We start from the raw sequence: 15,360 nt of genomic DNA on the forward strand, positions 1-15,360 counted from the left end.
ATTAAATTGGCCTTTGGATGAACACAAGTAGCCGTTAGGCTACAGCAATGCTGACAACCCACTTTCCCAACCCACGTAGGTGGGCCTTCAGCAGGAAACAAAAGGGCGCGTGAGGCGCATGGGGCAAGTTGGGTTTTGGGGTGTGGGCTTCACAGCCCCTGTTTCAATCTCATTTGGTGGAGCCCAGTTTGCTTTGTGACCTAAAATGGGGCTGGTATTTGGCCTCAGAATAAGTTTTAGGTCATGGGTTGGAGTGGGTTTTTTGGGGGGGGGGGTGGGGGAAAGGGAATTTTAGGTTATAAGCCATGGTTGGAGTTGGTCTTAGACCATCTCCAACCCTGACCTAAAACCTAAAAATATTTAGCCCAGAAAATTTAGCTTTTAGCCCAAAAACATTTTTTCTACTTCAACCCTTTTGGCCTAAAATATGAGCCCCAGATTATCAAAAAATGAATTAAGGCTAATTTTTTTTAAATTAACTTTAAAAAAAAATTATGTAGACTATCCTAAATTAATTTTATGAACATTTTAACCTAAAAATATTTAAATTCCGATAAATTTTGAAAAATCACTAAATCAATACATGAAAATCATGATAAACCACATAAACTTAAAAAAAAAAAAAAAAAGACAATTAATAAACCACATAAACTTTAAAAAAAAAAAACAATTAATAAACCACATAAACTTAATACAATCGAAAACTCATAAACTACATAAACCTAATAATGATATCCATCATCTTGACTTGGTGGTGGACTTGGGTGATAGTCTTGAGATGAATCATCATCTTGAAATATACTTCTTGTGGCATTCCTTCGTAAAATTTCTTTTTGCTTACCACGTAAGTATCTCTTCCTCTCTGGAGTGTATTTGTCGAGGTCCTCCATAATCAAATTAGTTTCGTACCTTTCTTGCTCCATATCCCCTTCTTGCTTCATAGCCAAAAACATTTGGGCCGATTCTTCTTGCTGACGACACTGATTTTCGTTCATTCTTGCCATTTCGCTAACAAATTGTGCACGTATCGGATCTTGGGACTTCCCTTTTCTCTTTGCTTCCTTTTGCTTATCTCTACCTGTGGGCATTGGCAAAGAAGAAGTTGGGCTCATTTGGTCGATACCTTCATTGTCGGCAAAATTCACACGTTCATTGACATCATTTGGGGGTGGGGCTTCATTATGAAATAATCTTCCACATTGTTGATTTGCATCGGTTCTCCACCTCGGACAATCCTTGAGGATGTTCCAAGCATGATGCAACTTAAAAGCTTGATTTTTTGGTGTAGTTCTTGTCTCGTAAATTGTCATTGCTTTGTCACCCTATGCAACAAATATATAAAAATAATTAGTTGCAAAATACTATTATGTACATGACAAGTAAAATATCAACAAAGAAACTCACAATTTCTGAGGCGCCCCTTCCACTAGGCATGTCAACCATGGCTCTCTCTAAGCTTCCCTTCCACAAAGTGCACGCTTTGTTGATAATCTTCCACCGATCATAAACACCACCAACTTCCCTTCGACCGGCGTTGAAGTTTTCATGGAACTTATCAACGATTTTACCCCACAAATCCTTTCTATTTTGATTGGTGCCGACGGCACCATCTTCACTAACAGAAATCCATGTCAAACATAAAGCAATATCTTCATCAAAGGTCCAATTACGACCTCTAACATGCTCTTTTGCCATCTTGAAAATTTTGGAAATGAGAAGAAATGGTAGAAAGAAAAATTGGAAGAATTGTAGGAGAAAAGTGAGTTTTGTGTGGATGTTTGAACAAATACATAGGTATTTATAGAGTTTTTAGTGAATTTTAAGTTAAATAATTTTTTTTAAATTATTTTAGCCGTTGGATTTAAATTTGGACCGTTAGATCTTTTTTTTTACCGTTAGATTTGATTATATTCGATCTAAGTCGTTGGATTCAATAAATATATAAATATAAAACTAAAAAAATTAAAATTTGAACGTGGACCGTTGGATTAACCAACGGCCCATTTAAATATGGTCGTTCGATCGAAAAAAGTAGCCGTTAGGCTACTGATGCCTTCTGACAGCAGGGGACACCCCACGTGGGGTGGGGTCCCGTGGGAATCCGGCTCACGCGTTGATGCGCGTTGGGCGATTGGCTCAAGTATCTGGGCTTCACAGCCCGTGTTTCACTCGCAACAGGTAGGGCCTATAATGACTTTTGGCCTAAAAACGGGCCGGTATTTGGCATTCTTTTGAGTTTTAAGTTTTAGGTTTTGTTTAGCACATGGGTTGGAGTGGGTTTTGGGGGGGGAGGAATGGAAATTTTAGGTTTTAAGTCAGGGTTGGAGATGGTCCTATGAAGGCATATGATGGTTAAATTCATAAAATTAATGGAAATTGGATCTAAGGGATCATTCGGGGATTTAAAACGATGAATGGTCGTAGTGCGTCATAATCTTACGAAAAATAATAGAATAATAATAAAGGCAAACTGGTCCACCAGTTGACTTTGTGACCAGAGGAAGCCCTGCTAATATTCTATATATTGTGAAATTCTCATCGTCTGCTCGTGCATACAAATTTATTGGTTCATCCTTTTGCTCTCAATTTTATTTGTTTATATCTTGTTCTTTTTACACCTCACCTTCAATTATGGTTTTTTTTTTTTTAGGTATCGATCAACACATTTCAATTTAGATGTTCACTTAAACATTTGGGTCATTTCGAGTATCCATCTAGATTATCCGAGTTAAATGTGTCATGAGTTAAACAAAAATAATAAATCAAAATGTGTAGATTATAAATTCAAATATTTAATTATAAGAGACATTGAATAAAATACACATTAAATATTCAAACAAAAACAATACATAAATTTGAATTAACGTACACATTAAATGATGAAATTAAATCAATATGATCACATATTCAAATCAAAATGCTACCAAAAGATGTAGGAAGTAAACAGTTAAGCGGATTATACATGTGCTATAAGTTTTTATTTGTAATTATGATAAAAAAAAAAGTTTTTATTTATAATTTATATTTCGCACTTAACTCAACATAAATATCATTCAGCCTGGCACGTGACACAATAGTTTTCCTTCAAGTTCTTTTCCATCCTATGTGGTGTTCTAAGAGTGACGTTCTTCAGATCGAGGAAATGGTTAGCATTTTCCATTGAATTAAAGTGAGATGGGCCTCGCTAAATCTAAGACCACAAGTAACGTGTAATAAAAAAAATGTCTTTATAATATAAACATAGTATAGGGTGATGAAAATGTGCAAATATATATATATATATATAAGAAAAACTAATAAAAATAGTTTAAAAACTTTGAGTTTTAACGGGACAAAATAAAGGGTCAAGTGAAGAGTACAAGGATTGACTTTTTAGTATAAAAATGTGATTTTTTGTTAAAATGAACAATACCATAAGCTTTTCGTTAAAGTTACCATATATATATATAAGTATCCGACTCCAAGGCCACAAGAGACCAAATCAACTAAGCATAAGTCTTGGCGAAAAACCAGAGGCTGGAGAGGGAAACAAGTTTCAGAGTGAAAATATATAGTTTTCTGGTGTGACCAAGCACCTAAACAATAATGGGGAGAAGCCCTTGTTGTGCAAAGGAGGGCATGAACAGAGGTGCTTGGACTGCCCATGAAGACAAAGTTCTCACTGAATACATCAAGCTCCATGGAGAAGGCAGATGGAGAAACCTTCCCAAAAATGCAGGTAACAGTTAAATCAAAATGCTAACTTAGAATCAATAGTAGCTTACCCTTTTTTCCGGTTACATTGAAGGGCTTCGAACTTGAACCTAGACTACTCTTACCAACTTTCACCGCTGGGCTAACCACAATGGCTTAATAGCAGCTTACTTTAGAGCAAGCCCATTGCTGGTTTTCTAAATTGTGCATGAAAATCATATAAATGTCTAATTAATTAGTACTTAATTATATAAGCAGGTTTAAACAGATGTGGGAAGAGCTGCAGGCTTAGGTGGTTGAATTATCTGAGGCCAGACATTAAGAGAGGTAACATATCTCCAGATGAAGAAGAGCTTATCATTAGGCTTCACAAGCTTTTGGGGAACCGGTAATTTTCTTTTGATTTTTTTTTATTTATGAAATTCTAGTAATTGGGTTCTTTATTTTGATTGATTTTTTTTTTTTTTTAATTTCAGATGGTCTCTAATAGCTGGTAGGCTTCCAGGGCGAACAGACAATGAAATAAAGAACTACTGGAACACAAATTTAGGTAAAAAAGTTCATGACCACCAACAACAAGGATCTGCTTCAGATCTCAAGCACCACAAAAATGGTGAACCAAATTCCAAGAAAGCAAAAATGATGGACATGGCAACACCATCATCCCATGTTGTCCGTACCAAAGCTGCTAAGTGTACCAAAGTTTTTATCAACCCACACCCACACAAAGTCCCACTTGGTCATAATCATCAACATTACACTGAGGAAACAAATGCAGGGGGACTAATGTTTGATGACAAGCCAGCAGCTATGGATGATGACCACATTAATAGGACACGGTCATTTTCTTCATTCTCTAATATCAATGCTGATCAAGAGAATTCAACCTCGGATTTTTTGGTGGATTTTGACATGGATGAGATTAGCTTAGCCAATCTTCTGAACTCGGATTTTCCGGAGATTAACCACGACGACTTGAATCATATTAGCAGTGACAATGTTATGTCACGTTGTGTAGATGAAACTGCTCAATTTTTTTCAGAAGGAATGCTGCAACATTGGAAGAATGGTGATAGCGACAATGGTGATGATCGAGTTCAAGTTCAGCCAAATTTTATTCTCAATTTCCATTCCTTCAATTCTTTTCTGGGTTCTGATCATCAAGGGGAAGAATGCCTTGGAGTTGGAAAGAGTAGTTGAATAATTTTTCCTAGTTATTGTATATTGTAATATTTTTTATGGTGTCATCTTGTCTCCATGCTGGTCATGTTGGATATTTACCATAATTATCAGTGGCAGTCCTACTTTTCCTTGATTTATATGATCAGAGAAATCGCTTTTGAGATGTGTTATTTTTCGATGGAATATGGCCTCATGTGTGGTGTGTTTCATATGTTGTCCTGCAGTGGAGCGAGAACCTTTTGATTTCTAAGTTGAACTTTAGGTATATGCTATGAAAAAGAGAAAGAAATGCACTGCTTCCCCTGGAGAAAATAGCAAGCTTGCTTAAAGTACATACAAATAAATTGACACAAATCTGGATTTTTATGATTTTTTATTTTGTTTCCGTCAATTATCACAGATTCTTCAGTGTAAGTTTTTTAATGAAAAAAATTTGAAGGAAAACAATTTAAAAAAATAAACAAAGAGTGGAATTTCATACAGAGTTCGTCCTTTCTTGTAAGTTTAATACTCTCAAAAGTAGGGGACCCAGCCCCTTATGATTGATAAGAGTCATCCACGTTAACATTTATTTATGTGGACCAACTTTGTGTAATTATGGAAGAGAAATACTATGGATATTCTTTTAAAAGTGAGATTTTCTATTAACTTTCTGCTCCCTCATTTGTTTTGCATAAAGTTTTTATAATATTGACATGATAACTAACGATCAATTGTGAGACGACAGAGAGTTCATAAAAAATCTCACTTTCAAAAGTCGCCTTGGTATTTCCCATTATAGACATGATAATGCCCAGATCGATGAAACTCATGTTCAAGAAGTCAATTAATTGAAAAGATTAAAAAGTAGGATGAATTGTCAATTTATCCTTAAATTATTACCTAAGTGAAAATTAAGTCCTTAAATTATTTTTTCGAAATAATCAGTCATCAAACTAATAAAATCTGCCAATTACATCCATAATATTAAATTCAAAGCTATACTATTTAATTTTTCGTCAATTTAAGTCGCGTGACTAGCATGTGATACACTTTAGAGAGTAGATTGGTAGATTTTCATAGTTTAAGGACTTGTTTTTTTTCAAAGAAATAGTGTACAGAGTTAACTTTAAAGGGTAAATTAGACATTTGATTCGCAACTTATATGCAACATTGAGAGCATGTAGGCAAGAAAATGGCGGCAAGAGTCTCTAAAATATGTTATGTGATTACACTGACAAACAATTAGATAAAATAATTTTGAGTATAATATTAAGGATGAAATTAGCAATTTTTAATGAATTCTATGACTTATTTTATCAAAAAAATAATTTAGAGACCTAATTTCACTGAGATGATGATTTAGAGACTAAATCGACAGTTCACCCTAAAAAGTATGTGTGTGGCACAACATTCTTCATATCTTAAGTTTCAATTAATTTGACTTTTTCACTCCAATTAGCTTACGGGCATGCCCTATAAAAATCTATTAAGTTCTTGATTTCAAATTTTCAAGAGAAACGAGATTGTATTAGTCAAAAGAATTGGCAATAGCAATCTTAGAGGAACTAATTAAAAAGTGTATTTTCAAGCCTTTACAATCATAGAGGAGCTAAAAAGTGCTTCTTGTGCTTCCATTTAATTGAACCCAATTGTGAATATGGTTTTTTTGTTCTATATTAGTCATGTACAGTTAACCTAACCACGAGCTGGTAATCTAGTGGTAAAGAACGGATTGCGAGGCTTCCTTCAAATTAAAAATTGGAGGTCTCAGGTTCAAAACCTGCTGCTGGTGTGGAAGCTAAACTTGTGGCCAGGAGAAGGTTGAAATATTTTTGTAAGTCTTTTCAGCCCCTCAGAAGTAATGGATAAACGTGGCTTGCCACCCGTTGTTCCCTTTTTAGAAGTTTAAAAAGTCATGTACCATTAGAAATAAAGAGAGAAAGTTGAAATGTCTCTGTAAGTCTTCCCAACCTCCCAGAATAGATGGATAACTGTGGCTTGCCATCCATTATTCCCTTTTTTAAAAGTTTAAAAAGTCATGTACCGTTAGAAATAAAGAGAGAAGTGTATATGTTCATGAAAAAAAAATGAAAAAAAAAAAAGAGAAGAGAGGTGTAACAACAAATGACTGGTAAGTTTTTCTCTTCAGTTACCTACGTCTTGCATCAGTGTGCAAGGTTTAAAAATAGGTATACCATCCCTGTGAGCTATTTCTCTAATAGAGGAAAAAACTTTCTTTGTCGCAAAATATAAATTATTACATATCTATTTATTATCACGTGACTTGTTAGAGCATTTTTAAAAAAAATGTCAAATTTTAAACATTAAAATGATAATTGATAGCCTATGTGGCAATTTGACATTTTGTACAATATTTTGCTCCACCCAATATGTTAAATAATAATGTCATTTAATAAATTTTTTATCTTTTTGTGAAGCTCAATGATTAAGGCAATCAATCAAATATTTCAAAAACATAACAACATTTATTATATATTATATTAATCTATTAAAAAATCATTTAATGAATTTGACATCTGCTGTCAAATTTGACAGCAAAAGGTTTTGACTTCAAATGATTCAGCGCCACGTAAGAAATTGAAGGTTAAGTTGAAGAGAGTTTGCTATTATTTTTTACTGTTGTATGTCTACATGATAATTTTAACATTTTCTTTGAAGATGCTCTTTCGTTATAACTAACTAACATATCGTACCAAATGATTGAACATAACATTTCTCAAATCTAGCTTCTGTCTCTCTCTCTCAATAGTAAACACGTGTCTCGGTCAAATGATCTGCTATCAAGCGAGGCTGCTGGCCACAAATGATCGTTCAAATGGTCCCAATCCAACGAAGCCTCCCCACACTACTCCATCTGTAGCAGTAGTAGGCGAAGGTCCAACGTGTCAGCCCTTAAGGTGCTGCAAAGTGCTCATTGCCTTTAGGGTGGATTGGGGGGCCTATCGTGCCTCTACGTTGGGAATGTGCACAGAAGGGGTGATGTGACAATAATAAAGTGCTTATGATATATTAACCCAACGAGGGCATGCAAGCAGTGGTAGCCAGAAGGTTACGAAGGTCTAAACTATAAGCTTCATTTATTTGGGGTCGAAAGGCAATTTACTTCATTAGGCCAACATCTAACACTCTTTGTCAATGAAACAAAATGGGTTATTATACAAAATAGTGTTAATCTGAATAGCCCTTAAGATTTGCATGATCAATAAAAATGGTCTCTGATATTGAAAATCAATAGAAATTGTTCTGAGATTGTCCATCATCCATGATTTTGGTCATTCCGTTAAAAACTCTTTGAGCAATTTTCAAAGCTTTGTAGCTCAATCGTTTATTAACCAAAATCAACCCATAATATATTAAAATGAAGATAGGAAATATCTATTTGGAAGCTCAATGATTGCCGGAGATGGCCGGAAAATAGCCTGAAATGTGACTAATTCGCGGGAAAACTGGAAAACTTGTTGGAAACTGGGTAAACTTTAAACGTTCATAAGTTCTTCAATACTCAACGAAATCAAGTGATTCAAAAACGAAAATCATACTTCTTGACGCGACAAAGAGAATGTTACCTTTTTTGAAGGCTAACTCACAGTGGTTTGGTCGGAAAAAGGCTCGAAAGTGGCTAACCATTTTCGAGCAGTTTTCCAGCCAAACCATGATGCGTTAGCGTAAAAAAGATGTCATTCTCTTCGTCTCGTCGAGAAGTATGATTTTTGTTTTTGAATCACTCGATTTCGTTGAGTATTGAAGAAGTTATGAATGTTTAAAGTTTACCCAATTTCTGGCGAGTTTTCCAGTTGTCCCGCATACCAGTCACCTTTCAGGCTATTTTCTAGCCATCTCCAACAATCATTGGGCTTCCAAATAGGTATAATCTTGTTCTACACTTCTTATCTTCATTTTGATATATTATGGGTTGAATTTGGTTAAGAATCGATTGAGTTACGAAGTTTTGAAAATTGCCCAAAGAGTTTTTAACTGAATGATCAAAATCATGGATGGTGAACAATATCAGGGACCATTTCTATTGATTTTCAATCTCATGGACCATTTCTATTGATTTTCAATCTCAAGAACCATTTCTATTAATTATGCAAATCTCAGGAACTATTTGTATAATAAGCCAAACAAAATCAATAAAACTGTTTGGGAGGTAGATGATATAAGCACTTTAGCTAGCGTACCACATCCATCCACTGGCGAAGGCAAATTAGGACTAGAGTAGTCCTAGGCCTACCCTCACTTGTAAAAATAATTACACCTTACTTTGCAACCCTTCTCAACACGTGAAACAAATCCAATCATTGTCTATTTTTAATCTAACAAATTCCATCCCAAAATTAAGTATAATATTTTGAATCGTCATTTATCACAAATCAATAACATTCAAATTAAACTCATCATTCACTTTTAATTAACAAAAATTGTTTTTCACTTATGCACTGTCAGAGCTATTTCCCTATTTCCCTATTCTTCTTGAATTTCATATATTTAACCATTTCAAATTCCAAATTTATTGAATAAAGAACAATAAGGTTTGTAAAACTCTATTATCCTCTATAAAACATTTGTTTCTATTCTATCCTACCTCTTACTTTGAGTTTTAGGGTTTGCAAATTTTTAGTAATTCTCTCTATTGAGTTTAATAATTCTTTCAATAGTATAGATGACATCATGCGCAATGGTCTCAAAATATGAAATTTATATTATCTATGGATATGTTAATTTTGACTATTTAATTATTTGGATATATATTATGATGTTTTGCATTTGTAATTTTATAATCACTCATTTTTTCTTCTTCTGTACTTGTGTGAGGCCCCTCCTCACAAGAAATCCTAACTCCGCCACTGCATCCATCCATGCACTAACAAGTTGGAGCACAAGAAAAGTCTAAATTTCATTATTGTTATATGATTGATGTACCATTAACCATTATTGTGTATTGTCATATTAGTATCATCTAATGGTAGAAGATAGAAAATCAAATGTGGATCATGTGACAATAATAAATACTAGTAGAATTTAAACACGACGTATACTTTATAATATTTATTCAATTGAAATTATCTTTAAGATCTCTCCAGGATTAGTCTGGACAAAAAATTATTCTTAAACCCAAATTACAAACATCATACTTATGAAAAGTGATGGAAGTTATTGAGAGAGAGAGAGAGAGAGAGAGAGAGAGAGAGAGAAATGCGAGAATGAGTACTGTGAACTGGTTTGAAGCAAGCTGGTGATTAAATTAGCATGCATATTATTTTTATTTCATATAATACATTAAAGTTCAAAATTGCTGAATGAGATAAAAATATAATAATTGACAAATTAGCAGAATTCGAGACCACAATTACGGGAGAAATGCTAGTCCTAACATATCTTGCTGTCCCCTCGATCACACAGATTTGGTGTTCTATGGCATTAGGTAGTAGGTACGTGTTTTCTCTCCATGAGAGAGAGAGAGAGACTTCCAAGTTCCATCCATAGAGAAATTTTTAGTTGTGACGGAAACACGGATGATACATCACGTGTTTTTATATAAATGATGAAAAATTTTAATTTTTAAGTTATTAATCTTTTAACACATATAACTCATCATTTATATAAAAATAAGTAATGTATTATCTCGTGTGATGATCACACTAAAAAATCTCTCTCATCGATGAATCATTTCTTGATCTTTCACACCTAAATTATATGGCATTAAAGTCGCCAGCCATGAGCCATGCTTCTTTCGTGGTTTACTTCTTTATCTCATACAGCTCTTTTATTTTTATTTTTCATCACCAGAGACTTTTAGCACAAAGATTTCGACAGATACTAATATAATATTTTAAGTATAAAGGACGAAATTTTCTCCATTATTTCCAGGACATTGCTTTTGGACTTCACTATAGTCTGTGAGATTTATATAGCACATAATTTTGGTTTCTAAAATTTAAAATCAATAGAAGTGGTTTCTGAGATTGTCCACCATCTATTATTTTGGTCATTCCATTAAAAAACTCCATTATGTTGAGGGTATAACACATAACTTTGATCCATGAGATTTGCAAAACACATAATTTTGATCCATGAGTTTTGCATAACACATAACTTTGGTTTCAGAGATTGTCCACCATCCATCATTTTGGTCATTCTGTTAAAAAACTTAGTGATCACTTAATGGAGTTTTTTTAATGGAATGACCAAAATTATGGATGGTGGACAATCTCAGGAACCACTTCTATTGATTGTAAATCTCAATGACTAAAATTATGTGTTATGCAAATCTCAGAAACCATTTTGGCTAAAAAGCCTTGATTATATTCAACACGATGTACGTTAAGTTTTTTGCTAATCTCAACCACTTAATCTAAAAACAATATCGGATATGATCGTTAGTTTAATTTTATACAACTTCCTTATATTTTAAGCTTCAGTGTGCTACCTACTCCACTAAGTTCCATGCTAATTAACATTTCTGTCTAATATTCTTTGTAGCATGCACAATGTTTGTATGTTCTCTTCTATAGTTTTCTGTTGCCAGTTTATGTGTTTGAAAGTTTGTGGATTGAATTAATTCTCAAAGAACAATATTTTGGACAATGTTTGTATGTTCCCTTCTTTTAATATATATATAATTTATATTTGAGAATCTTACTGAATCCGATCTGATGTAAAGTTGTCAGCTCGTGTTATTTTCTTCAATTGAAGCAATTTGATCTTCATGATGACAAGCAACAAAAACTTAACTAATATATTTTTTTGGTCTTACTGATTAATATATAGTAGCGAGATATAGCACTGTATGCAGGGTAAATTTTAATATATCACATCACATAGGCACCTCAATCTTTTTTGTTCATGTTGTTTGTTTGTCAATTTGTAGCGTAAGCTTGTACAAAGGATAATACATTACTCATTTTTTTAAAAGGAGGAAACTCCTCTTTTCCCATTAAACATTCAATATTCAATTGATTTGGAGATCATTTTGCCATCTTTACGATGATGAGCTGTCAATTTATTTGATTTATATGGATGACTAAACAATTTTTAAACCAAATGAATATTTCTAGAAATGATTTGTAAATGATACTAAAGAGAATGGATTGTTCTGATTACCCTTATTGTACGGTTAAATAATGTCACAGTCACAGTAGTAGGGAATAAGGATTTCCTCCTCCAAGAAAATAAGGAAAGCATTGTCCTTGTACAAATATATCATTCCTCATTTACCCACTTTCATACGGTAAGTGAACTGCTCAAGTCTATGCTCCAAGTCCAAACGCACCAAGCCAAAAAAATGACCTATATATGGAGGAGCTATGGTTTTTACTGAAAATTAATAGACAGTGAAGAAAGTACTGATCGACATCCATTTTCTTTTACCAATTCTGGAGGAATATTATTGATTGATTATGCGTGTTCAGATCTCTCACCATTCTCAAACATTCCCTTCAGTTGATTTATATATCTGTCTGTGGAGGAGACTTTTCAAGCACGCCAGAAACCCTAGAATGCTATTTCTAGCCAGTATCAAGTTTTAATGGATCAGCGAAAGGGAAATAACGATAACCAAGCGGAACAAAATATGAAACCAGGGTAAATATTCCATGACTTTTCAACAGCTTTAAGACAAAAAGAAAGGATGTGGCGAAATAGGAATATATAGGGTATAGGAGGGGAGGGCTACCTTACAATAATTTGACTAGAAGGCATAATCTTACTTACTTAGTGCAAGTATTAAGACTTTTCGGTTTCGATTAAATTTTGGTATACCTACTGCCAACTAATGGCATGTTCGAGAGTGATTATAGGATGCTTTTGACAATGTTTGAATGAAAAAAATTAAATGCGGTCATGACCAAAGTGCTTGCGAGCTGAACTGCTTCATACAAAAGCACTCCCTAACACTCCCAAAAAACTATTGAAGTCAGATTGGGTATTCAACTCAATCAATTTGCACAAATTACACCCGTAATTTCATTTCACTTTAAACCCCAATAAGTCACTTTATAAATTTTTCCAGCTAGAATACATTTTTGTTAGTGATGGATTGACTTGGTGGTTAGGGCTTTCTTTTTCAACCTATTGCGTTCTAGGTTTGATCTCTCCCTCCTCTCTAAATACAAGTGATCGAAAGTGTTAATGTTTTTGCATGTGATCCAATATCCTAGTGAATAGGGTGTTGGATTTTCACTGATGTATCTCAAGTTTGAAACTCCATCTTCTCCTAAATTAAATTGTAATATTTTCGAACCCTCCACACTTAATAATAATAGAATATAAAAAATGGAATGGTACAACCGTTATTAAGAAAAGAAGAGTTTGGACAATGATATTAGTAGTGTCAAAAACGCTTTAATGGGGCAAGGCCTGGGTCCAGATTTTGTTATGCATTTTACAAGCCCTGATAAATTAAAGCCCAATTAATTTTTTCACTTGTTATTGTTTTGGACATCCAAACAAGGGGCCGGGCAATTAGGTTTGGTGTTTCTTGGATTGGTTCAAGAAGTCTAAACAGTTCAGGTTTATCTTTTCCACCAAGAACAAGTAATCCCAGTCCGTGTTGTTTGAGTTTAAAACTGATTAGATCTCTATATAAAGGCCTTTCATGGGGCATTCTACCTTCTAAATTGAAATGCAGTACAGTTTTCCGGTGGCTTCAATCCTAAACTTTCAGAAATCTGAAGTTGTTATCTTCATCAGCAACATCTATTTCTCAGGCGAACTCGAAACCAACATTAAGCTAGAAGCTCGACGAGGAGAGAAAAAAAACTACCCCTCTACTTCTTTCATGATCGGTTGCTCGAAGCAATATCAGGTTCTTGTTATTGTTGGGGAACCTGGATGTGGAAAAACTACAGAAATCCCTCAATACCTACATGAGGCCGGGTACACAATGGATGGAAAGAAAAAGATTGGAATCTCACTGCCACGTGGAATCGCTCATGTCATGCCAGATGTTGCCGCCAAAGTTGCTGAGGAGATGGGAGTCCAGCTTGGACATGAGGTAGGCTATTCCAACCCTAATAATTTGGGTCATACTAATGTTTTGATCAAATTAAATACATGACGGATGGGATTTTAGTGCGTCAAATATTTGAGAGGGAAGCAAATTTGGAGAGCTACAGTGTGGCGATGGTGGATGAGGCACAAGAGAGAACGCTCTCAACTGATATTTACTTAGAATACTTAGAAATATTACTCGACTAAAATCGTCTGCTTTTAAGCTATTAATCAAGTGTCATAGATGCTCAAAAAAATTGTGACTTTTTCGATTCTAACCCGATTTTCCAAATTCCCCGACGAAGGGGGCGTAATAAGATAGAATACATGCATACCCTGGAAGATGGCTATGAATTGGTGGATTTAGTAGTTACACAAACCCTGGTACTTCATGTGATGGAAGCACCTGGTGACATATTGGTATTTTTGCCTGGTCAACAAGAAATCGAAACCTTTGACCATTCGTTGAAGCAAATAATTATTGCTCATGGTCATACCCAGTTGATTACATGCCCCATTAGTGCAGAAGTTTTGGAGCCAACACCTCAAGGGGTTAGGAAGGTTGTACTTGCAACAAGCCCGGCTGAAATTTCATGGCTAATGTTGAACAGTATTCAGTATTTCATTGACTCTGGTCTTTGCAAGATGAAGTCTTATGATCTGATGGCCGGGAAGGAGTTGGATCGAATGAGTCCCGTCTCGAAGGCGGAGGCAACGCAGAGGGCAGAGCTAGGGCTAGCGGGATCTACGTGCTACAGGTTGTACACTAATAATTTTTACGAGGGTTTACAAGAGAACACCACACCAGAAGTACTAAGGAGAAACCTTGTAAATGTTGTTCTTGTGCTTAATTAAGAGACTAGGGTTTGGTGATGTATTTAGATATGGGTTTGTGGATCCTCCAGCTCCTGAAGCATTGGCACAAGCTCTGCAGCAGTTGATTAGGAGGGGAGTTTTAGATAATGATCTGGGTGAGTTGACTCAAGTTGGTAACCAGATGGCAGACACAGTTTCATTATCCATGTGATGGAAAATAGAAAAACATGTTGATTCATAAATATTAATAGTTATGAAGCTTTGCTTTTCAATTTTCAATTTTATTCTTGTAGAATCTATCTTTAATTTACTTAGCCCAACTACTTATATGCACATGATTGTAGAATCCATCTTTAATTTGCTTAGCCTAACTACTTATATGCACATATAGGGTGTGGTAAATGTCTAACACGTGGACAACACAAATCGGGTGTGGCCGTTCGGCTTCAAACATTTGACAATGCTCTGATATCATGAAGAAAGTTGAGATTCCACCATAAAACCAAGTGACAGTATGGGGAATACCCCAATTACTTTTTAACACATGCAAAGTTCCTTCTTTCCCAAATGTAGGATTAATACTCTCAACCACTTAACTAAAGAGTTTGTGTTATATAAATTTGTAGGCTAAATTGCACAACTCAATGTTGCTCTTGTGGTGAAAAACTTGATAGT

The 15,360-nt window shown here is 34.7% G+C and overlaps 2 protein-coding genes across 2 annotated transcripts; both read left to right on the forward strand.

The window, feature by feature from the left end:
• Positions 1-3,469: 3,469 nt before the first annotated feature.
• LOC126606643 (transcription factor MYB1-like) lies at positions 3,470-5,038 on the forward strand. The gene is made up of 3 exons (XM_050274028.1): positions 3,470-3,718; positions 3,952-4,081; positions 4,170-5,038. Exons 1-3 carry the CDS (start codon positions 3,586-3,588, stop codon positions 4,891-4,893), a joined length of 987 nt encoding a protein of 328 aa, XP_050129985.1. The 5' UTR covers positions 3,470-3,585; the 3' UTR covers positions 4,894-5,038.
• Positions 5,039-13,512: 8,474 nt separating this feature from the next.
• Positions 13,513-15,031, forward strand: LOC126606653 (probable pre-mRNA-splicing factor ATP-dependent RNA helicase DEAH6). Its single transcript, XM_050274039.1, has 2 exons — positions 13,513-13,873; positions 14,175-15,031. Exons 1-2 carry the CDS (start codon positions 13,746-13,748, stop codon positions 14,722-14,724), a joined length of 678 nt encoding a protein of 225 aa, XP_050129996.1. The 5' UTR covers positions 13,513-13,745; the 3' UTR covers positions 14,725-15,031.
• Positions 15,032-15,360: the final 329 nt, after the last annotated feature.

Source organism: Malus sylvestris, chromosome 2 (genome assembly GCF_916048215.2).
Source record: "Malus sylvestris chromosome 2, drMalSylv7.2, whole genome shotgun sequence".
Lineage (NCBI taxonomy): Eukaryota > Viridiplantae > Streptophyta > Magnoliopsida > Rosales > Rosaceae > Malus > Malus sylvestris.